General features: G+C 44.9%; 1 protein-coding gene across 1 annotated transcript in view; it reads right to left on the bottom strand.

Moving 5' to 3' along the window:
* HADHA (hydroxyacyl-CoA dehydrogenase trifunctional multienzyme complex subunit alpha) overlaps positions 1–25,215 on the bottom strand; it is a 1,198,456-nt gene that overhangs the window by 912,594 nt on the left and 260,647 nt on the right. Inside the window, exon 5 of the mRNA XM_044061612.1 lies at positions 9,337–9,475. Coding sequence (XP_043917547.1) covers positions 9,337–9,475 — 139 coding nt within the window. The remainder of the gene's footprint in view (positions 1–9,336; positions 9,476–25,215) is intronic.

Genomic DNA, 25,215 nt, shown 5'->3' with positions numbered 1-25,215 from the left:
CAAATAAATCTGCACACAGTATGAGAACACAGATTGATGACAAAAAAAAAGCAAGTTAACAGGTACTTACTGTTTTCTTGCGTTTTTTTTTTTTTTTAACGAAATGGGCAAATAATTGTAAACCTTTACTTTGGGAATGAAATGCTGTACTTATGAAATTGTACTTCTGACCAGTAGGTGGGCCAGTCAAAAAAATGGACTAAAAGCAATGGTTAAAATGCAAGCTGCTCTGTAATATGGTAGAAAAAGTGACAGTTACTCCATATTACACTTTCTTCATGGTCCTGTGACTTAAAAGCATGCTTCTAAGCAAGGGTTTTTACATTTTGCAAGTAATACAAACAGAACAGCATTCCCCTTGGCAGTAGATGGACTGACTTCTCTGATTTCAATTCTGCACACTCCAAGTGAGTACTTTTACAGAAGTATCTACATAATCTAATGCAGATACCAAGAAGCATACCATCACCTGTTCAGGTCTTTTTAAGTACCGCCTTTTCCCTTACTCATGTTTTATCAGTTTAACAATTTTGTCACACACCACTCTTCTGCAGTTTATCTTTTCCTCCATGGAACACACCACTTAGCTGCATGGAAAATTTGTCTGGCAATACAATTCGACTTTCAATGACATTAAAAGTGAAGTTGATGTGCTTGTCACCTTACAACAGCAGTATTAAATGACTTATTAAAAAAAAAAGTTATGTACTCACCATAACATTCCATCTGAGTAGTTAGACTTCATTTGAACGCAACCTGTGGGTTCCGGATCCGATACAGATCCGAGCCGGCAGCTTACCAAGCTAAAGATCCGAGCTCCAAGCTCCTCCCCTCACCCATACTACACTGCAACCTCCTTCTCGAGTTTGCCACCCACTGCATGACACACAACATAAGATATCAAAAACCTGACCTGAACACACACACCAGGCTCGTCAGACTCAGGACATCGAGCCCAAACAGAGAAATAAACCACCAAGGTCAGGGGGCAGGAGGGAGGGAAGGGTTGATGACAAATGAAGTTAACTACTCAGATGGAACGTTATGATGAGTACATAACTTCTTTATCTGAAGTAGCTAACTTCATTTGTTCATCAACCTGTGGGACAGAGTCCCCAGCTACCTGAAATCGTGGGAGGCCCTTAAGGAAGGATACTCCGGAGCACTGCAGAGCCAAAGGAAGCCCTTCCTCTAGACACCATATCCAGCTTATAATGAGTAATAAAAAAGTGTGAGAGGAAGCCCAGGTAGCTGCTGAACAAATGTCATCCAGGGAAACTCTGGACCAGAATGCAGCAGAAGTAGCCAGACAACAAGTAGAATAAGCATGAACCCCTGTCTGGTTCTGGTAATCCAAGTTCTTTATATTCTTGTAAAATACAATGCGAAATCCATTTAGCGAGAGTCACCTTCGAAACTAATTTCCCTAAAAAAGGGTTTAGCAAAGGAAACAAAAAGCTGATTAGATTTATGGAAATGTTTGGACCTATGCAAGTAAAAATGTAATTGCCTGTGAACATCCAGCAAATGAAGTTTGTAGTCCCCTTTATTTTGAAAATTAGGGAAAAATATAGGCAAATTAACAGACTGATTAATGTTGGACTCCGAAGCAACCTTAGAAAGAAAAGATGCGTTAGTCCTGAGAGACACCCTATCCTTATGAAAAACTAAGTATGGGGGTTTCATACATAGGGCTTGAAGCTGACACTCTCCTGGCTGAAGTGATGTCTACCAGGAAGGCTGTCTTCCACGACAAGAATTTCAAGTCAACCTATGCAGCGGGCTCAAACAGAGGCGCAACTAAGGCCTGAAGAACCAATGTCAAATCCCACGGAGGAGAAGGGTTTTTGATAGGAGGTCTCAGTAGAAAAGTACCTTTGATAAAGGTCTTGCAAATTCTGGCAGTAGCTAGAGAACTTGAATTTTTCCCCATGTGAAAATGGGATATAGCCGCCAGCTGGACTTTCACTGTGGAAGAGCTGGCCACTTGCTGGAAAATGAGACAAAAAGTCTAACACCACTGGAACTGGAGCGGTAAACGGATCCAGATTTCTCTGAGAAGCCCAAATGGAAAAATGTTTCCATTTACTACTGTACACTTTTCTGGTAGAGGACTTGTATGCTGCTACCAGAATGGGTTAAACTGGGGAAGAGATACCGGGAGTCCTGGCAACTAATGGAACTGGAGCAACCAAGCTGTGAGCATGAGGCTGCCCAGATTCGGAGGAGGAATTCCCGAGGGATGACGAATGAGATCTAGAATGGGATCCAAAATCCAGCGAGGCGCTAGAAGGCGAGACCGTAGGCAAGGGGACCAAACTTGACAAGGCCAGAATGGGGCAATGAGGATAACCCTGCTCCCCAACCGACGAGCTTTCTGTAAGAATTTTGTCATGAGAAGAAGCGGGGGATACACATAAAGGAGACCATGTAGCCAAGTATAGACTAGAGCGTCTCTGGGGACTTATCCCGTCGGGAGAATCAGAGCGAAAAACTCTATGCACTTCGCACTGGAAGGCGATGCGAAGAGATCGCAGCAAGGCTGACCCCACCTGAGGAAGATCTGTTCCGCTACATAAGGGTTCAGAGATCAATCGTAAGGCAAAAGGATAGTCCTGCTCAATTTGTCTGTCAAAATGTTGGACCGACCTGGGATGTGCATTGCTATCAGAAAACAGTTGGTGATCACCCATTCCCACACTCTCATGGCCTCTCGACAAAGTGGATAGGACTTAGCCCCCCCCCCCTATTTGTTGATGTACCAGTCCGACATACTGTCTGACTGGATCGCAATAGTTCCCAGAGGAAGAGAGGTATGAAGGGCCTGCAACGCTAAAAGGACTGTTCTCATCTCTAGAACACTGATATGCAGAATGGTCTCGCTTGGGGTCCACGTGCCTTGGACAGTCCTGCCTGAGCAATGCTCCCCCTACCCTAAGCGGGTGGCGTCCGTTGTCACTGTGGCTTGGGGAGGAGGCATAACAAAGGGGCGTCCTTCTCGCAGATCCTAGGATTGAAGCCAGCACATGAGAATTTTGCACACTTTGCTTAGAGGAATCGGAAAGTCTAGAGACTGATAGTGGAGACCACTGAACTTGTAACATCCACTGTAACACTCATATGCAGACGTGCACAAGGAACCAGAGTTACAGCTGCTGCCATGGACCCTAGGGCTCTCAGCACCAACTCCGCTGGGGGTGCAGTAGTCTGAAGAAGTGGTAAGACATACAGGGCCAGGCTCCAAAGTCTGTCTGGGTTGAAAATATCCTGGCCTGAAGAGAATCTATTCTTGCCCCTATGAAGTCTAGAATTTGAACAGGCTGAAGAGAAGACTGAGGTTTATTGCGATACCCAGCCGACTCGACAACTGAAGAAAGAAGTTTCTGGCTAGCACAAGTTGATGCCTGGTGGGGGTGGTGAGAAGCCAGTCGTCCAGGTACGGGAATGCCCTGAAGTCTCAGGTGGCCCGCTACAACTGCCATGACCTTGGTAAACACCCTGGGGGCTGTGGTGAGACCGAAGGGTAGGACTCTCAAACTGGTAGTGACTGGGTCCTAGCCGAACGCAGAGGAACCTTCTGGATCGCCTGTCCATTAGGATATGGTAGTACGCATCCCTGAGGTCTAACGAGCACATCTAGTCTTCCTCCTGCAAGAACGGCAGGATGGATTGTAAAGTGACCATCCAGAACTACTCCTTGTCAATGGAAAGGTTCACTGTGGATAGGTCGAGGATCAGCCTCAAGTCCCCCATCTTTTTTGCCACTAAAAAGAACCTGTAATAGATACCGGATCCTGACTGGTCTGGGGGCACTAGCTGGATTGCTCTTTTGTCTATCAGCTTTTTTTTTATTTCCAAAGCTGCCACCTCCCTTTGAGTGGGTGGGACGTCCGGGAGGCACCTTGTGGATAGGGGACTGTTTATGAAGAGAACAGAATAGCCTCTGGATGTTATTCAAAGCACCCAGCGAGCTGACGTGATTGACTCCCACTCTGCTAGGTACCTCAAAAAATGCCCCCCGACTGCCTCCAGAGAGGAGCAGTCGGGCAACCCCACAGGGCTGCGTGGGTCAGTCAGAAAAGGGTTTCCGTGACCTGAAGTTCTTCGGTCCCCCTCTGCCTCTGGGCCGGCGTCCACCTTGTCCCTCCTCTGCCTCTAGAGAAGGAAGGAGTCTGGAGCGTTCCGGGACTGCAGAGACATCCAGAACCATAACTTCTTCCCTCGCTGATTCCTGGAGAAGGACCTTTGAGGGTTGGAGAAGTGGATCCTGATGGCCGACAATGTTTTCCCATCCTTCCCGCTCTGGGCTAGCATATCACGGACGGTCTTCCCGAACAGGGTCAAACCGTCAAAATGGGCATTCGCAAAAGACGCCTTGAAAGGTTCTGAAAAATTGCAAAGCCAAAGCCAGGCATGACACTTCATGGCAATACCGGACCCGGCTGCCCTAGCAGCTCCCTCGGTGGCATGAGAGAGTAGATGCATGGATGTATTTCAAACAGACTTGAGTGGCCATGCGAGACGATAATGTCAGTTTATCCTTGGCCGAAATGGACTCCAGGGGAGACCATGTACGCTTTTACACGGTCACTCTGAAGTCTAATTACGATGGCCATGTAATTCAGCTCCCTTATAGCAAAGGTAGCTGAAGCAAACGTCCTCTTTCCAAGAAGATCCATCGCCCTAGACTCCTTGTCTAGAGGATGGACCTAAGAACTTTCCTGGGCCAGTTCCTTTTTGGTGGCCACCACCACCACGGCATCAACTGGGGAACCCTTACTCCAAGTGGGCTTGTCAGCAGGAGGGCTCAATACTTTGTCTGGCCATTTGGGTATTGGCTCTACAGTGTGCAGTTCCTTCCAAGCTCTGATGGTAAAGAGGTCCACCAGAGCGTCAGCCAGGGGGGGGGGGGGGGGACACCCAAGAGGTAGATGGGCCTGCCAACGCCCCCAGAATTACCAACTCTTCAGAGGAAGGTTTTTGGGTGGACCAGCCCCCCCTCTGGTTTAGAATGTCCATTACGTCTCCAAAGGAGACTTCTTCAGGGAGCGATCTGGGGGAACCTTCCCCTTCCTCCAAGTAGGTATCCTCAGTGAGGGACTCTGGGGAGTCCATGTGCCTCCTCTTGCAATGGCATTTGCGAGGGGCATCCTTGGGGGGGGGGCTCACAAACGGTCTCATATTCCTCAAAGGGAACCATCTGGGGCATATCAGACACAGGATGTCCCTGGGAGGACTGGATGATGGAAGACCAACTCAGTTTCAAGGGAGCAGGGGTGGACTCTGAGGAACAAGTGAGGGGTCTTGATCCTCCAGACAGAACCCTCTCCACAACGTCGAAAGTCGAAGGGGAGCAGACTTCCCTGAAACTGGTGGGGCGGGTAGCCATGTCCCTCAGATCCGACAAGGAGATCAGAGCAGAGGCCGGAACAGCCAGACCCAGAGGGATGGTATGCCCAGACCACAATGGGACCAACGTCACACACATCACCTTAGATCCGATGCCCAGATCTCGGCTCCGAGAGCTTGGATCTGACAGGGGATCAGACAGATTCGAGGGCATGGCCGGCGTCGAGGTTGGAGGAACCATTGACACCGACCCCCTGACTCCGGGGGCTCCGTGGATCCATGGACTCTAAAACCAGAGAGTGGATCAGAGAAGGAACTCCCTGCTCTGGCTGGGGGGGGAGCCAGCTATACTCCCATTTGCAATTGAGTTTGCAGGAACCTTCTCATCATCCGGTCCACGTCAGCTTCAGAGAGGCTCCTTGTGGATCTTCAGGATGTCACAGACACCGGCCGGGAGCGGCGATGCGAGGACAACCTCGAAGCAGGCCAAGCCCCCTCCTCCTCCAGCTCCAGGGAAAATCGTGGTGAACGGAGCAGAGGGGAAGACGGCCTAGCAACTTTTTCTGGAGTAGAGATCACTTTAGCAGGGGGGGGGGGGTGCCGGAATACAGTCTGCTTGTCTCTTGCGACCACTCTCCCAGTCTCTCTCTCTGTCTTTCTCTCTCTGTCTTTCTCTCTCTCCCCTTTTCTTTGTTTCTCCTTCCTGGCCTCTCTCTCTTGCCCTGTTTGGGAGTGGGAGTCCTGGACAGGGAAGGAGGGCCAGAAGCCTGAACAGCCACAGTCGTGGCTGACTAAGATGCTGCGAGAGGTGGTTGATTCTGCTGGCAGTAGACCCGCCAGAATCAGCTTGGTCCTGCGATCCCACAGGGCCCGGGGGGTTGAATGCTGCACATATCTTGCAGCCCGATGTTGAGATGAGGAACCCCTAGACAAACCACGCACAGAGTGTGACCATCGGCCGGCGGCTGCTTATGGCCACACACTGTGCACTTAGAGAACATCGGCTTTTGAGTTTCCGACATATCTAACCAAGCTAACTAGCCAAGCACACACACACACACGCATGCCAAGGGCGGGAAGGGGAGGCCTACACTGGGTGAAAGTTATAAAACTTTCCTTCTCTACTACTGTTTTTTTTTTTTAACGCAAAACCAGAGGTTAAAGAGGGAAAATGGATTAACTAGTTTAACACTCACAAACCACATAGATCTAAAGTTTGATGAACCAACTAACTATACCTGCCTGGAGCTCAAGAATCCTGTGTTGGCGAAGCTGCGGCAAACGAGATCTGAGGATGGGAAGGGGGTTGCAGTGTAGTATGGATAATGGGGAGGAGCTTGGAGCTCGGATTTTTAGCTTGGTAAGCTGCTGGCTCGGATCCGAAACCCACAGGTTGATGATCAAATGAAGTTAACTACTTCAGATCTAACATTTTCCTTCATCAGAGTACATGCTTCTCCTACAGAATGAGTCCATACTTCCACATGTTACAGCATGACTTAGTTTCTCTCCTTCTATGGCATTTCTACTATAGGTTCATAGGTTGGTACTAGGCTATCGGCCCAAGGGCCTACTTAAGCATAGCCAGCAAGGTTCCATGGCTTAAGCCACCCAAGAAAGTTATTTTCCTGTGCCAGTGTCGAGCAGACACAGAAGTGATCCACAGGGTGTATTTCCCATTTCCCATCCACTCAAGATTTTTTTTGAAGAGTACCAATCTATGTCAAGCAAAGTTCTTCATTAGCAGCTTGTTCTAGAGTATAGGAAAGTCTCTGGGACAGGAATCTATCCCTCCAGCGTGTCCTGTTTACTGTGGCGACAAGGTTTAGGTCCCTAGAGCAGGTAGCTCAGAGGGATTGGGATTGCTTTAGGTGTAGCATGTCCAACAGCTCTGGGTTTGACATAGCTTTATATGTTAGGCAGAGATCCCCTCAGAGTAGGCGATATGCTACGTAGTAAAGCTGGAGTTTGAGGCAGTCAGTGTAGGGCATTTGTTTGAGGCCAGTAATCCTCTGTGAGGTACTTCTGTGGCCTTTCCAGCTGCTGCAGATGTCTTGAGGTACATTCCAAAAGGGGTGCTGTACTCTATAATGGGTCTAATGAGCGTCAGGTAGAGGGGAACAATGACCTCTTTTTTCCTGGATGAGAACCCTTTTATGATGAGGTGCGCCATGTAGAAGGACTTCCTGACTACTGTGGCGATATGACTATCAAAGGAGAGACTACTGTCCACCTGGGTCCCAAGGTCTCTTATCACACATTCAGTGTGAAGTAGACTGCTGCCTATGTGGTAGTTCATGGGTACAGAGTTTTTACCAAAGGGGATGACACTGCACTTTTTGGCATTGAGCTTGAGGCTATGGCTCTGACACCAGGCATCTGTCTCATTGAGGTCCTTCTGTAGGATGTCCACAACATTTGGGGACTTTACTATGGCTCCTAGTTTGCAGTCATCTGCGAACTTAGCCAGAGGCCTTCTGTGTTAGCCTGTACTTCAGAGAAGTAGATACCAAACAGGAGAAGTCCCAGGACGGAACCCTGTGGTACTCCACTTGTCACTGCTTTGAGGTCAGATTTGGAGTCTGCAACTTTTACAATGTGGGTTCTGTCAGTCAGCCAGTTGGCAACCTAACTTGTGACACAGGGATTTATACCTAGTTTAGTGAGTTTAGCTATAATTCCAGAATGGGGGATGGTGTTGAAAGCCTTGGCGAGGTCAAAATAGGCTGTGTGAACCACCTTACCCTCATCCACGGCTTTGGTGACTGCCTCAAAGAAGTCGATCAGGTACAGGAGGCATGATCTGCCTTTCACAAACCCGAACTGGGCTGAATGAAACAGTGATACTTTTAGAATTTTGTCTTTTTTGTTCTCGTATCATTTTACCTACCATACTTGAGTGTCTATTCCCAAAGAATACATACATAGCAAGATGCATGCAATAGTTTTCACATCCACTGAGGTCATAAAGCTTTCCAGGCTCCAAACAACCTTTTTTTTTTTTTAAATATAAACACACACACACACACACAGTATACAGTCATTCACATATAGATTCTTTCCTTCCTGTGGGGTTTTACAAACCTGCTGAGCATTTTGTACTGTAATGATGTAACCGGATAACCACTGAAAGCAGCAACTTCATGAACTGGAACAATTCTGAAATTCAAGAAACATGATAATCTGTCTGACCCAAGGAGGACAGCTGACAGAACAAGAAACAAAAACTCCACTTTTATTTTGGACCAAATGCCTTTTTACTGTTATACAAAATATACAAGGAAAGGTTTGTACTAGTTAACTGAGAATTAAAAATACTGGGCTAGCTTGGCTATAACTAGAAAGCACACATACAGGAAAGAGCTTAGGAGTTGCTGCAAGCCAGTCACGGACACTTTCACTGTTGATTTGTAAACGTACCGGTATTTCTCACTACTTCCGGAGCAACTAAAGTGAATTAATCCCATCAGCTACATTTCTCAGAGCATTACAAACAATTATCTCTTCAAGAAAGAGATGACTACACAAATGACAGCAAACCTCAATGTATTCAGGGTAAGAGATCTAAAATAAGTAGCCATTTTGCTGCTGGCCAGTTTGGAATGTATAAAACTTCAGGACTGGATAAAGCATATTTTCCAATTTCTGTCAGTAGTGGTGCTTTAACAATGGAAATCTGACATTCTCATACTTCTTTAAACATGCTGTGGTGCTCACTTTGTCACAAAAGACAAAAATAGCAAACAGCAAATCTTGCTGCAGTGGAAACAAACTTGCTCCAAAATTATAGTCAACTACATGGACAAAAATGTTAGTCAATTAGAAGCATACATGTGGAGACAGAAAAAGTTACATTTCTATACATTTTTGAATAATCAGCAAAGCTACTTTTACTCCCCTGCATCTTGCTCACTGACCAATTCAGAACTTTCAGTTTACACCTTTTGTTTTTCCAGTATTCACAACCAGTACATGGATATACATTACCTCAAGACCTCCACCCAAGCAGGAACCATTGATTGCGGCTACAATGGGTTTGGATGATTTTTCTAGTTTTGCGAGAAACTTCTGACCTTCTTGTGAAAGCTGAGTAACTTCATCAGCAGTTTTACAGTTCTCAATCATGCTAGAAGAAAGTGCACACCAGGTTAAAGTAAGATACAAGATATAGAACAAAAAGTACAAGGTATATACATCACTTTGTGCCTACTTTAAATCGTAAAATGTAACCTCTGTCAAAGACTTAAATGTAAGTAACTAACCAGGATCAAATATGTAGTCAGAGGTGGAGTGCGGGGAGTGTGCCCCCCACCCATGTCAGATATAAAAAAAGTACAGTTTTGTACCTACCACAAATGTAGATGTTCGAATGTTCACCCTGCTGCAGTCATCACACTTTGGTTATCCTGTCATCAGGCGGTCCCACAGTTGGCCGGATTTCCAAAGTCTCGGTCCGACGTCGGTTGCTGTCGCCTCATCCCTAACATCAGTGCGCCAGGGGTACATATAGTGCAACCAACGCTATTTTCTTCAGTTTTCCTTGCCCCAGATGTCAGGTGCCCCCAAAAAGGTGATCCAAATTAGTACCAAAAGGTGAGAACACTGTACAAACAAAAACCCTTCAGCTATAAGCAAATATATCAGTAAGGCATAGCAAAGATTTAGCCAGTAGATCAGAGGGGTTGGAGGGAGGGTAACCTGGACTGCAGCAGGGTGAACACTCGAACATCTACATTTATGGTAGGTACAAAACTGTACTATGTTCATCGTGTTACCCAGCTGCAGTCATCACACTTGGGTGAGTCCCAAAGCTAAGGTAGGGTGGAGGCATCATAGAGGGTTAGTGGAGGCAATGAGGCCCTGCAGAACTGCAGTGGCGAAGTCTGCCCTAGACTTAGAATAAAGAGGTAAGTGATAGTGTTTGGTGACTTAGAATAAAGAGGTAAGTGATAGTGTTTGGTGAAGGTGTGTACAGAACTCAAGTTGCAGCTTCTAAAATTTCCTTGGTAAGAACCCCCCTGAGAAAGGCTGTAGAGGTAGCTGTTGCCCTGGTAGAGTGGGATCTAATGGTAGGAGGAAATGGTTTCCCATGATGGGTATAGCAGAATCATATGCAATGGCCTATCCATTTAGAAATGGTTTGCTTGGATATGGCCTTCCCTTGAGAAGCTGTAGCATAGGAAACAGAGCTGGTCAGTTTTTCTGAAAGCCTTAGTTTTATCCAAGTAGTATCGAAGCTGCCTGTGAATGTCCAAGGAATGCAGGAGTCTCTCACCTTTGCTCTGTGGATTGGGGAAGAAAGTGGGTAGATGGATGGTTTGATTTAAAGCTACACTGGAAACCACCTTAGGCATGAAGGAAGGATTAGTTCGTAGAGAAACTCTGTCTTGATGAAAAATGAGGAAAGGTTCCACTGCCATAAGTGCCTGTAATTCTGAAACTCTCCTAGCAGAAGTTAATGCCAGGAGCAGGGCAGTCTTCCAAGATCGGAACTGAAGGTCTGCAGAAAAAGCTGGTTCAAAGGGAGGTAGCGTTAGTTTTTCCAGAACAAAGTTGAGGTCCCATGTTGGTATAGGAGCTCTTCTAGGTGGTCTAATGTTTTTTGCCCCTCTGAGGAACTGCCTTAGGAGTGGATTTGAAAATAAAGGTGGATTTGTGTCGTAGTGAGCTGAAATAGCTGAAGCATGGATTTTAATTGAGAAGGAAAGTCCTTTATGCAACATCTCAGCTAAATACTGCAGAATGTGAGGCATATGAGGCTGAGTTGTGTCTTGGCCTTTAGCTTGGTTCCAAGCAGAAAACCTTTTCCATTTGTCCGAGTAAGCCTTCCTGGTGCTTTGCCTCCTGGCTTCTAAAATAACATCCAGTACTGCTTGTGAAAGAGGGGCTGGTTGGATGCTTAATTGATTTGCCATGCAGCCAGGTTTAAGGTTTTGATCTGGCTGTGTAGAATCTGCTTGTCTTGCTGCGTGAGTAAATGAGGTATTTAAGGCAATATCCATGGTGGGCTGTGAGTCATATTCTTCAATAGCGGGTACCAGTGCTGGCGTGGCCAGTCTGGGGCTATGAGAATCATTTGAGGTTTCTCCTTTTTGACCTTCAAAAGAACCTTTGTGAGAAGAGGTAATGGAGGAAAGGCATATGCTGTCAGGTTTTTCCAACTGAAGGAGAGAGCGTCCACTTTCCAAGCTTGATGGTGGATTGTCCTTGTACAAAATTTTGTCAGCTGGTAGTTTTGAGGACTGGCAAACAGGTCTATATTTGGTAGGCCCCATCTTTGAGTTATCATTGCAAATATTTGTGGGTCTAACTTCCACTCGTGGGGATCTTTGATGTTTCTGCTTAGGTCGTCTGTCAATGTGTTTTTCTGTCCTGGCAGGAAGTGAGCTTGTAACTGGACTTGGTAGGCCAGAGCTGTGTTCTATAAGATTATTGCTTGCCTGCAAAGAGGGTAGGAATGTGTGCCCCCTTGTTTATGTACCACATTACTGTGGTGTTGTCCGTCTTTATTGCCAGTTGTCCAGGCTATAGTAGATCCTTGAAGGCTGTCAGAGCTTTCTGTACAGCTAGCATCTCTTTTTGGTTTATGTGCAGTTTTCTTTGTTCTGCAGTCCATAGGCCTTGAATGCATTGACCTGCCATATGTGCCCCCCAGGCATAGTCTGAAGCATCTGTTGCGATAGTTTGCCTGGGTGGGGGCAAGGTGAAAGGCTGACCCTTGTTGAGGTGACATGCCTGTGTCCACCATAGAAATTCCTGTTGAAGGCAGGGAATGAGAGATATCACTGTGTCCAAGCTGTGGCTGTGTTGAGACCATACGCTTTTTAGGTACCATTGTAATTTCCTCATATGCAGTTTTGCAAATGGTATTATCAGAATGCAGGATGCCATGAAGCCCAAAGCCTGCAGAATTTTTCTTGTAGTTAATTGGGTCTTTGTTGCCATTGTCTTGAAATATTGAGTCAGTTGTAATTGCTTGTCTGGTGTAAGATAAGCCTTCTGGGCCGTTGTGAACAAGCTGGCACCCAGGAATTTCATTTTTTGTGAGGGTACTAGTTTTGACTTATTTTCGTTTACTGTGTACCCCAGACAATTTAGCAGATGCTTTACAAAAGCCAGATGTTGTAAGAGAATGTCTTTTCTTTCTGCTTGGATGAGGCAGTCGTCCAGGTATGGATATATTTGAATTCCTCTTTGTCTGCAGTATGCAATTACTGGTGCCAGACATTTTGTGAATACTCTGGGCGCAGTAGATAATCCAAAGGGCAGTGCAGAGAATTGATAATGGGTTGAACCTGCAATGAAACTGAGGTATCTTCTGCAACTTTGTCTGATAGGGACATGCAGGTATGCCTCCTTGAGGTCCAACGTTACCAGCCATGCTTCCTTGCCCAACATGGGAAGTAGCTGCTGTAGTGTTAGCATCTTGAATTTGGGAACTTGTAAGTAAGTAAGTGTTTAGAATTGAAAGGTCCAGAATTGGTCTCAAAGCATTTTCTTTTCTGGGTACTAGGAAGAGTCTTGAGTAAAATCCTTGGCCTTGCTCTCGAGTTGGTACCCTTTGAATAGCTCTCATGGCCATGAGAGCTGTAATTTGTTTTTGAGCCTCTGCCCTTTGATTTTGTGGCAGGTTTGGCATTCCTCTTTTTATTGGCAAGGTGTGAAAGTGGAATCTGTATCCTCGTAAAATTATGTCTAGGACCTATTTGTCCTTTGTGACCATGTGCCAGTTGTCTGCAAATAGTGCTAGTTTTCCCTCCAGGGGGGCTGACAAAAGAGCTTTGTTTGGCCAGCTGAGGTGCAAGTCATTGAGTTTGCCTTCTGGTGGGTTGAGACCTGTCTTCTCCTCCCTTCTGGGTTGGAGTGCCCCATTGGCGAGGTTTATACTGAGCTTGTGGTTGTCCTCTGCCCCTTGGGCGCCTGTATTTACCCCTCTGAGGCCTGTCAGTGGCTGGAAAGGACCAATTTTTTGTTGGTCAGTTTCTGCTGAAGCGAGGGTATTGTACCTGTAGGAAATCTTTGACTGTCTGCATTGATTTTGCCTTATCTTCCATTTTCTTTAAAACTTCTTCTGCTTTAACACCAAAAAGAACATCCTGCTGTAAGGGAGCATCTAGTAGTTTTGCTTTAACATGATCAGGCAGACTTTGTTCCTTTAACCAGGCATGCCTACGTATAACTGATCCAGTGACAGCTGCTCTGCAGGAGGCCTCTAAAGAATCAAACCCACATTGTAAGGTATGTTTGCCCACCTGCTCGGTGGCGTGCAACAAATCCTGTACTTCTTTCAATTCAGATTGTTGAGGGAGGGTGGTTATCTTTTGTTTTAACTGAGAGATCAGAAATTGCTGATACTTAAGCATATGAAACTGACAGTTTAGAGCTCTCACAGCTAAAGTGGCAGAGGTGTAAACCTTTTTCCCCCATCTGTCTAGTGCTCTTGAATCCCTTTCAGAAGGTACTGGATTTTTAGCCATGGAAGCCTTAGCCCCCTTGGGACCCTGGGAGATAGTCTCTGGGTCAGCTACTGGGCTTTTGTAAAGAAATTTGTGGGAATCAGGAACTCTGTAGTATCTGTCAGGCTTGACCGGGGCAGGAGGGAGAGAGTCAGGGTTGAAACTGGATTCTAAATAGACATCATCCACAATGTCCAAAACAGGATGGATGGCTAGAGGTCTGTGTTGGGGGAGTAAAAGAAACAGAGTCTTTTCTTGGAATCAGAGTAATCCTGACCTTCCCAGTGAAAATGTTCCCTCAGTGTGTAAAGTTTCCCCAAAAGAGTAATCTTCTGGAGGGGAAGCTGAAGGAATAGAGTCCTCAGCATCAGAATCTTCATAAGGAGAGAAGGAAGAGTATTTTTCCTCAGAGGAATCCGAAGAAATAGACAGTTGTTCAGAGGAAGCAGATTCTTCCTCTTGTCTAGGCCTTTTGTCAGGAGGAGGCTGAGAACCCCTGATAAGAGAAATCAAATCTTCAGCCATCTTGAGCATCTGTTTCTTAGGCATAGGGCCTTGAACAGGAGACTGAAGTGAAGCCTTTTTCGATTTGGAAGGAGTCTTCGACTTGGAAAACGTTTTGACTGTAAGAGTTGTCGGTCTGAAAACGCCTTCAGAAGGCGATGGTGTTTCAGAAACACTGACGTCCTTGGAAGGTAAATCGTCGGTAGGGCCTGAAGTAAAAGGCTGCGTCGGCCTAGTACATTCCATCAAAATATCCGTAGCGGTCCCAGGTTCCTGAACAGCAGTAGTCAGAGGCTGCGAAGGAGCCTCACAGATAACTGGAGAACGGATCAACCAAGGCCTCGGAATCGGGCTTAGGCCTGGGCTTTCGATCCCTATCCCTGCGCTTTTTGTGCACGTCGGTAGCTCTGACGGCATGTTATAATTAAATTTTCTGCCAAAAAAGTGTTGTGCGAAATCAAATAGTCTTTTAATAGTACGTTTATTAAATGTAGCACAAAAACGACAAGTGACGTCGTGGTCAGGGCCTAGGCAAGGTATGCGATAAGAATGAAAATCCTTATGAGGTATTTGCTTCCCACAAGAAATACAATAGTTAACTTTTTCTGACATCGGTCTGAGGCAAGAAAAGTTTCCCCAATGGGGTACTTAGCTTTATAGAAGACTTTGGTCTGAAATTCGAATTCGAAAATCTCTGGAGTCGGCCGACTGGCACTTGCGAACTGCTTCTGCTTCGGGCACCGCGCGGCAAGAAAGACTGAAGAAAATGGCGTCTGTTGCACTACATGTACCCCTGGCGCACTGACGTCAGGGATGAGGCGACAGCAACCGACGGCGGACCAAGACTTTGGAAATCCGGCCGACTGCGGGACCGCCTGACGACAGGATAATCCAAGTGTGATGACTGCAGCAGGGTAACACGATGAACATCAAATTTTAAAGAGAAAGTACAGCTGTGAAATAACAGTAGCGGTTTATACAGATTGCTGTTGTAGTAGCCATAAATACAAGATGCATGTTGAATGCCCCAACAGTCTACAAAGCTTTCAGCTCCTTCTCACACACCATATATATGCCCTTAGACCGTGCTGGTTAAGAGGGCTGTGTAGGCATGCCACAAATAAGGGTTTTCTTGTTCAAACAGGCTAAAGCTTGATCATACCTAGTAAATGTCATATCCTGTCAGAAGGGAAAGATAAAGTATGGACGTTATCACTCCAGCCAAGGAGAGCGCAGGAATAAAGGGAGAAGGTGGTGGGGTGCTAATACTGCAAAAGGGTTCTAATCAAACATCTACTAATAAGCTAAGTTTTATATGAATGTCCTTTAGATCCCTGTTGCATTAGCCATAATGATATGGCATGATTGCCAAAGCTTTGGAAGAAAGGGTGAATGGGTAAGGACCAGAGTGTTGAATAGGATTAGGAAGGTCATATTAAAAGGGCTTCAAGCTAGTTTCAATCTCCTACAGCTTGTAGTGTCTGCCAAAATGTATGTAATGAAGACTAAGTAGCTGCCTCAAGCATAGACCCACAGTCCACCCATTTCTAAAAAGCTTTAGAAGTAGCAATAGCTCTTTTAGAATGAGCCTCAACTTTCTGAAGGGATCTTTTACCATGCTGAGAGTATTAAAACTGGATTACCAAAGAGTCATCGGGAAAATGGTTTGTTTAAATACTGTCCTTTCTTTTCTCCATCAAATGAAACAAAAAGTTGGTTATATTTCCTAAAATCTACAGTCCTGTCCAGGCAAAATGTTAAGTCTACGGAGATCTGACCTATAACACCACCACCCCCCTCCCGTACTTAGGTTACAGGCATAACACAGTGAAGTGAATGGACTGATTTAGTGTAAACTGTAAAACAACTTTTGGCAGAAAGGAAGGGTTGGTTCTAAGATTCAGTTTTTGGTGAAGGCCAGAAACGGAATAAATACCTTTCTAAATTAAGTCACAGCAATAAGCCAGCAGTCTTCCATATAAAAATGTTCAAGTGGCTGCAGGTCCAAAGGGGGGAAGAGACAACTTCTCCAATCCAAAGTTAAGATTCCAAGGAGTTGCCACTTGTTTTCTGTATGGTCTGATATGGAAAACTTTTTAAAAAATGGTCAACTTGAGATTCAGATGAAAGGGCGGGAATCTAAAGGCAAAGGATCAGAAATATCCAGTTCAGAAATATCCGGTGAGCCTTTACAGAGGTGTATACTAGGGTAGAGTTGAGCAATTTACACATGTACTGCAGAACCACATCAGCCTCTGCTTGGAATAGATCTTGTTCACTTATGGCACTAACTGGAAAAATCTCTTCCATTTGGTCAAGTACAATTTCCTAGTAAAAGGTTCCCTTGCCTCCTTTAAATACCTGCTATATACATCCTCTAAAGTCAGGTGGAGATTTAATGCTGGAATGGCTTAAGGGCCCCTTGTCCTGTGCGAGTAAATACATTCTGTGACGTAGTTTATTGGAACTGCCCTCAGCCAGGTGCACGAGAAGGGGAAAAAAATGTCCAGTCCAAAATGGAAGACTTGCAGTCCATGGGACCATTATGGAACCTAGCCCAAATTCCCATCTGTCCCCACAGCACAATCTGGTTAAGTGACTTACTTAAGGTAACACAACAAACAAATAGGAGGTTAGGAAATTGAACTCTATACCGTGGGAACTATATCTCACAGGATTATCACCTCTGGGTCCTCTGCAAGAGCAAAGGACAACTCGCATCCTGGGAAAGAGAAGACAAGTTAATACTAGGCTAGCTGCCCTTTTGGGCCATTTTAGGCCAAGTCAATTTCCTGTTTGGTGCTTGAATCAACAGATCCCAATCTAACAATGACCATTACCCATCCCGTGGTTGATAATTACACATTACTTCTGAAAATAAATGGAATTGTACCATTGATAATTTGTGGAGATCCAGGCATGGTATAAAGCATTTAGGAGCCAGTTCTGTCCATTAGAAGGACAAGCAGCAGTCCTGGGACAAATTATTTTACCCATCTACAGATCAAAGTTAAGCTTGAATATGGACAGGGATTAGCTTTGTTTTCTGTTACTGGGGAGCCTGTTTCAGACATGCGGTATCCCCTGGAAGATATACCTGCCCTCCAAACCATTCTACTGATGTTGCAGAAAGGTCTGGATCCATGCACAGAGCATTATGGATACTGGCCGACAGTGTTGTGCAGTAGGTCCATCAGAATTGGGTCGGAGAATGGCTTGTATGCCAGACTGTATCCTACAGACTGCTAAGAGATTAACTTGAGTAGACTGACAAGGCTCTCAGTTGGTCCATGTAGGACACATTGTTTAGACCTTGTGTTCTTTTAGTAAAATATCTCTGTGGGCATTACAATTGTTGCATAATTCTGGACAAATAAATGCCAAAGGGGGCATTAAAATCAATGACTGCCAAGTAAAAGGGGACAATGGCGTCTCCAGATCTAGACACAATCACTTTATTAGATGTACAATACAAGAGGACTTTAAGACACTGGACACACTAGTCAAAAATTAAGTCACTGTTCATGCAAGTTCTTAAATCCCAAACAACTGTGTCAGCTCTAGGGGGGTTATTGCGAAAGTAGCAGTTCCCAGGGGTAGAGAACTTCTCAAAAAGATAGGATGATGTATTTTTCAGCATTTAGTTTCAGTCCACGATTCTGGCCCCAGTTGTTTGCTTGGGATAAAACTTCCTGCAGGACAACCACATAATTTGGGGACTGAATGACTGCTCTTAGCTCGCAGTCCACTGCAAACTGCCAAACAGGAGAGGTCCCAGCAATGAACCCTGAGGGACTCCACTGATGACAAGTCTCTCTGTGATGGCAGCTTCCCCTACTTAGATCTCCTGCATCCTATCTGAGCAGGATGACAGTCCAGCAGATGACGTAGAGGTTTAGTCTAGTCCAAGTTTTTTCAGCTTTCTTGCTATGCCTGAGAGTGTGGGATAGTGTCAAAAACTTTAGCCTTTTTCAAGGTATGTGATATGTACAACTTTACATTCATCCATTGCTTTGGTGAGCTTTCAAAAAAAAGTTCACCAGGTTGAGTATGCATGACTTGCCCTTGACGAATCCAAAGTGACATGCATCCAATGTTTGGGGATTTCTTGTGTCCTTTATGATTAGTTCCATAAATCTTTCAATGGATTTCCATTTGAGGCTGGTCAGATTTACAGTTCTCTAACTGCCTGAGCTTGTGGAAGGTTCTCCCTTGTGCAGGGGAATGACGGTAACTGTTCTCAATTTGCTTGGTACAAATCCTGTATGGAGGCAGAGGCTAAACAGTGTTGGGGTGGCTAAATCATGCTTTGTGCTATTTAAGATGCATTCAGGGATACCGTGAGGACCTACTAAAGCAGACCTTTTAGCTTTTGACATTGCTTTAAGGACGTGGTCTTGTGCAATAGCTGGAGGAGAGAGAAGGGTCAAGTTTGACCTGAACTTATCTGCCAGTAGGTTCTCTACATCTTCACACTCAGTGCAGGTAACATTGTTCACAATCAGATGAAAAAAGGACCCCTGTTTCAACTATCAATGAGAAGAAATGTGAATCTTGACGATCACGGTATTTATAAACAAACAGTGGAGTACTTTTGACTCTAAAAACCAAAGTAAGACAGATGGCCTTCATCAGATCTGTCAGCATCAGCTCAGCGCACTGTTGCTTTGTGCTCCCGAGATTATGAACATGACTAAAAAGGTCTTGACATTAACCTTTGGCTTGAGTGGCTATTTTAGCTGCAAACTTGGCTTTGATCGATTTTAGTATGCTCCTGAGTTGTCTGAGGCTCTACTTTGAGAATTACTCTTTTTACTTTTGTTCAAAACTGCCCTCTTTATTGTGGCATCCCCATGGAGGTTTATTTCTGGGGTTTGCCCTGCACTTGTTCCTACATGGTACAGCTGCATCTGCAGTTGTTGACATGCTGCTGCAGAATGGGGGTGTACGTTTCTGCATATTCAGTGGCGTTAACTGTGTTTGTTGGGGATATGAATCTTGTCAATGTAACTCTTCTGAAAAATTAGTCTTAGAAACTTTCAAAAAGTACTTTGGGTGGAGGAGTCTCAGGTTTCAATTTTATTTGAAAGCCAACTGTTTTACGGTCAGTCCTAAAAAGTGATGACGCAAAACGCCCCAATAGCAAACAGGCTACAGGGACCATTCTGATCACCATTTGGACATGACAAAGCTCTACTGCATCATGCTGCTTTATCTTGATGCGAGACTGTTCTGGACAACGACTGAGGCACCTGGACCTTTTATCCCCCCTTCTGCTCAGCAGATGGTCTATTCATGTGGGAAGCATTCTAGCCCTGCACAGCCAATGTGTTCTCTGATATTTTTAACAATGTCTCAGTCACTACAGACATCTGGATTCTCCAGGGTGAGGAGGGCATGCAGGGAGTGTCTGCTTAAGCTCCTGGCAGAGATCACATTTTCTTTTGCTTGCTTCATTATGTTGGTAGGCTTAGCAGGTTGTCGGTGCCTAAAAAAAAGCATGATGGGTGGACAAGGTCTTTGCCAATAATCAAAACCCAAGAAGGGATAGAGATAGACACAGGGCATACATGGGAAAGCAGTGTGGTCTGACAACTAACACAGAGCAATAGCCTAGTAAATATGAACCTATATCCTCCCAGACTGATAATTGCCCCCCTCTGAATGCACCAAACATGGAAAACTAGACATCAATAATTGCCTTATACTGAGGCATCATCCTCGGAGAAGAATGAATGGTGATCAATGCTAGGCTTATACTTGCCTGGGACACTTAAACGTAGACCCACTTGAGGTACAACTGCTTGGACTGTAGAGAAAAACATAATGAAGCTGTCAAGAAAGAGTAACATTTCCATTGAACCCTAACCATCAAATATTCATCCAGTTAACATTCATTTCAGTGAACGGAAAGTAACTAATTGGGAAAACTTCCCCGTCTGCCCTTTTCCCCACTGTAGTGCAGAGTGTGTGTGTCTGAGACAAGTCCCACTCCTGGGTAAGTCTGAAATGCTGTGTTTTGCGAGAATTGGAAGTACTTTCTTTGGAGAAAAAAATGAAAGTTTGTTAAATGAACATTCAGTGTTTAGCCATTCGATGGAAATGTTACTCAAAGGTTAAATTAACCCCCTCAAGTATCTACCGGCACTGGTTTGTTCAAGGACTTGTGTGTGTCTATTCTGATGGATCCTGACACCAAACTGAAGGATGCTCTTTTCTTGCTCAGCCAGGTAAGAGGTAAGGAGAACATCTGTACATCTTACAAGGGAGTCAGTTGTTACTACGTTTTTTTTTTTTGGTAGGTGCCTGCCTTAAAAGGCTCAGTATCCAAGATTTTGGGACTTCCTGTGCTATGTGAAGTAGTAGTCTTATCTTGCCAAGTGTGCTTTGTGCCTATGTTGTGTATGGGAAATCACTGGGGTATGGGCAAGTTAATCTTTATAACCTCGGCATACAATGCATTGTGTATTGTGATGGCCTTGGTGAGGTAGGATGTGTGATGTGCTCCCAATGAACTGTGTGCAAGTTTACTGTGTGTGAGATTTTTTGCCTCCAAGGACATATGTGTACATCTCTCACACACTGTGTTACGCTGTTTGAGTAACAGAGGATCACCAGACAGCATGAATTAAAAAGTTCCATTCTTACCATAACTACGCACCTGTGTTGTCCATTTTCATTCTTCCTCAATGTATGGGTTTGAATCCAATCCTCTGATCAGATTCTGCCCCTTATTCCCGACTTAGGACCCAGCTCTCAAGCTTCTCCCTCTACCCATAATGCTCTATTGCATCCCCAACACTTTAGACCGTTTTCTGCCCTATCCCCATAGTAAAACAGAGACAGGAATAGTTTGATAGAAAGACAGGGCTCAAACCTGGAACTGTAGGTTCCAATACAATCCAACAGGTTTCTCCAGGAACTTGAATGGAGGACGGATGGGTGAGGAGATGAAGAATGAAAACAGACAACACAGATGCTTAGTTATGGCAAGAACATAAATCTGATGTCCTTTTCATTCCCTCTCAACGTACTGGACAGATTGCCCAGCTACACTGATCCTCGGTGGCCCTAATGGAAGGATATTCTGCAGTACCACCAAACCAAAGGTGGCTCTGTTTCTAGAAGTATTATCCAATTTGTAATGAGTGACAAAAGTATGAGCATCGGATCATGTAGCTGCAGCACAAATGTCACTAGATCTTGGCCAAAAAGCAGATGTGGCCATGGATTTGGATGAATGAGCCTTGGGGGGTTAAGATAATTCCATGCCTTTCTGGGAATAAATCCAGGAAATAGTCCATTATAGACTCTGTTAGGGTGACTTTGGATACTGGATTTACCTAGTCTTTTTGGAGAAAAGGAAACTGAGTTAATCTGACTTTCTAAATTGCATTGTCCTGTGAAGATGAAAATGCAACGGTCTGTGCACATCACGGAGATGAAACATGTACTCTCTTTTACTGGAAAAAATGGGAAAGAAAACTGGTAAATGGATGGATTGATTCATGTTATTATCAGAAGCCACTTTAGGTAAAAAGGAAGGCTTAGCTCATAAGGAAACCCTAGCCTCATCAAAAATAATGTAAGATTATTTCAAAGAGAGCCTGGAGTTCAGATATTCTCTTTGCAGATGTGATAGCTACCAAGAAAACTTTTTCATGATAGAAACTTCAGATCAGATTTAGCTGAAGGTTCAAAAGATTTCTGCGTTAGGCCTTTTAGTACAACTATCAAATCCCAAGCTGGTGAGGGATCTTTTATTGGAGGCCTTGGAAGAAAAATTCCTTTTCTGAAAGCTTTACATAGTTTAGATAAAGCCAAAGAAAATCATCTGTCCCCCATGTGAAAGTTGGGAATAGTGGTCAGTTGAAGTTGAATTGTAAAGAAACTAGCTCCTTCCTCAAAAAGTATTGTCAAGAATAGGAGAATCGTAGAGACTGGGGCAGAAAAAGGATCAATGTCCTTATTCAAAGCCCAAAGGGAGAATCTTCCATTTGTTTTTGTATATTTTTTGGTAGATTCTTATTGAGAAGCCAAAATAATATGTACAGGGGAAGAAAGTCTGGGCTATTACTGAAGTGGAGAAACCATGCACTTAGTCTAGGGGTTAAATATTGGGATGTTGGATTCCCGATGGGTGTGAGAAGATCCACAGTTGGTTCCATTGGGGATAAGGAAGTTGAGACAGCAAGAAAGGGAACCATACTTGTAGAGACCAGAAAGGGACAATGAGGATTACTGAGCTCTTCACCCTGCTTGCTTTCTGTAAAAATCTGGGACTCTGGGGAAGAGGTGGGTAAGCATAAAGGACACCAGAGGGCCAAGTGTGAACTAGAGCATCTCTCAGTGATCTACACAAGGGGAGATCAGAGTGAAGTACTTGAGAGGAGGAGCAACTGGGGCCGACCTTCCTGGGACTAGAAGATCATCTCTGCTATCGACTGAGACACCACTCATGGGGCATCAAAATGGATCTGCTTAGTCTGTCCACTAGTAAATTGGTTTTGTGGGTCACAATTAGAAAGCAGACTGATGAGATCGCCCATTCCCATACTCTCATGGACTCCGTGCAAACGGGATAAGACAGAGCTCCTCCTTCTTTGTTGATGTACCAGACTCTAGACAAGTCTGTCTGAAATTGCAATAGTGCCCAATGGGAGAGCATCTTGAATTGCATGCAACGCTAACAGGACTGCTCACTGCTCTTGTACCTAGGACAATGATATGCAACTTGATCTCTTGGGGGGGGTGGGGGGTAGACCATGTGTCTTGGACCGTTCTTCCCAAGAAATGTCCCCCCCACCCCAATTGAGAATCATCTAGGACTACTTTGGCTATCGGGGCTGGTAGAAAAAAACAAGTGTCTGCCCAGATGTAGTTTGTTCGACTGTACACACCATCAAATGCGTTTGTAAACTGGGGTGAGCCTAACTGGAAAGGATAAGGGCTGACATAGAATAGACCGCTGTACTGCTGAAGTCCATTGTAAAACTCACAAAGAAGTGCATCAAAGGAAGTAGTACGATGGTCACTGCTATAGAACCTACTGCCTGCAGTACTGACCTTGCTGGAGGAGCTGAATGAGTAAGAAGAAAATAGCCCCGACTCCTTATAGTGGCGATACAATAAAACAGCCTCTTTACCTCTTCATCGTGTCAAGAAGAGCACCAATGAACATCAGGCTCTGGACTGGGGTTAGGTTTGAATTGGCATGAATGTTCAAAGAAATACAAATGTGGAGCAAATAGTCTCTGGCATGTAGAAGCAGATGCTTGGAGTGGGTGATGAGGAGCAAGTCATCTAGATATAGAAACACCTGGAATCTCTTTAATCTCAAGTGATCTGCCACTACTGCCATGCGTTTGGCAAATACCCTGGGGGTCTTTGACGAGTCCAAACGATAGGGCTCTGAATTGGTAATGACAGTCTCCCAGCCAAAGCGAAGATGTCTTCTGGATCATGTGTTTATTTTGGTATGGTAGTATGCAACCTTAAGATCTATACAGCACATCCAATCATCCTTGTGTTAAAGGGTAGAATGGACTACACAGTGATCATTCATAGGTTCATACTAGGCTATCTGACCTAGGGCATTTATAAGCCTAGCCAGACTGTTTGGCTTTCACCACCCATTTTAAATTAATTTTGCTATGCCCTTTTTCAAGGTTAGTATACTGTGCCTCTGTCTAACAGTGACACAGAAGTGATACCTGGGGTAAACCTACGATCTCCCATCCACTCATCAAGATTCCTCTTGGAGAGAATGAGGTACTCTGCCTAACCTGGACTGGGATTTTATTCCAGAGTGAAGGGAGCCTCTGGGTTATGAATCTGTCCCTCCAGCATGTCCTATTTATTTCAGTGCTGAGGTTCAAGTCTCTCGAGCGCGTAGCTCGATGGGATTTGGATTTTCTGAGGTGCAGCATGTCCATTAATTCCGGGTTGGACATGGCTTTATACTTCAGTGGCTTTATACTTCAGGCACAGATCGCCTCGGAGCAGATGGTATGCCACTGAGTAGAGCTGGAGTTTCTTTAACTGGGCAGCATATGGCATCTGTTTGAGCCCTTTGATCCTCTTGGTGAGGTACTTTTGGAGTCTTTCCAGTTGCTGCAGGTGTCTGGTAAGGTACATCCCAAAAGGGGCATTGTACTCAATTATGGGCCTGATGAAGGATGAGTAAAGAGGCACAATGACCTCCCGTGATACAGGTGTGAATCCCTTCATGATTAAGTGGGCTATATAAAATGTTTTTCTAACCACTTTGGCCACGTGGTTATCAAATGAGAGATTGCCATCAACTTGGGTCCCCAGGTCCCTAATTACTTCTTCTGTACTTAATGGATTACCACCTATGCAGTAATTTGTGGGCACTTTGTTTTTGCCAGAGGGGATGACTATACACTTTTTGGCATTTAGCTTGAGGCCATGGCTCTGGCTCCAGTTGTCTGTTTCTATGAGGCCCTTTTGGAGGATGCTTGTGTCGGCTGGAGAGTCGATTATGGCGCCCAGTTTGCAGTCATCTGCGAACTTGGTCAGCCACAGTCCTTCAGGTGTTGGCCTGTACCTCCGAGAAATATATACTGAACAAGAGAGGTCCCAGGACTGAGCCTTGTGGGATGCCACTTGTAACTTTCTTTACGTATGGATTTGAATTGCTTGGATCTGAAATAGGTTTGAGGTCCTGTTTACTCTGGCATTAAAAAGAAGCAAGAATAAGTTCTGAATCCTAACTGCTTTGGACGGACCTTTTGGACGTCTCTTGTCTAGCAGCTTTTGGATTTCTTGTGTTCCTGCCTTCCTCTGACTGGGTGGAATGTCAGGAAGTTTTTCCCTTCTTCAATCTCACAAAAAGAATAATGTTATGTACTAATCCCTGGTATTATGCTTAGCACCCATGTAT

The sequence above is a fragment of the Protopterus annectens genome, chromosome 2.part0 (assembly GCF_019279795.1).
Source record: "Protopterus annectens isolate FY-2018-M chromosome 2.part0, PAN1.0, whole genome shotgun sequence".
NCBI classification, from domain to species: Eukaryota; Metazoa; Chordata; order Ceratodontiformes; family Protopteridae; genus Protopterus; species Protopterus annectens.
Note: the sequence above shows the minus strand (reverse complement) of the source record. Positions and strands in the feature narration are given on the sequence as shown.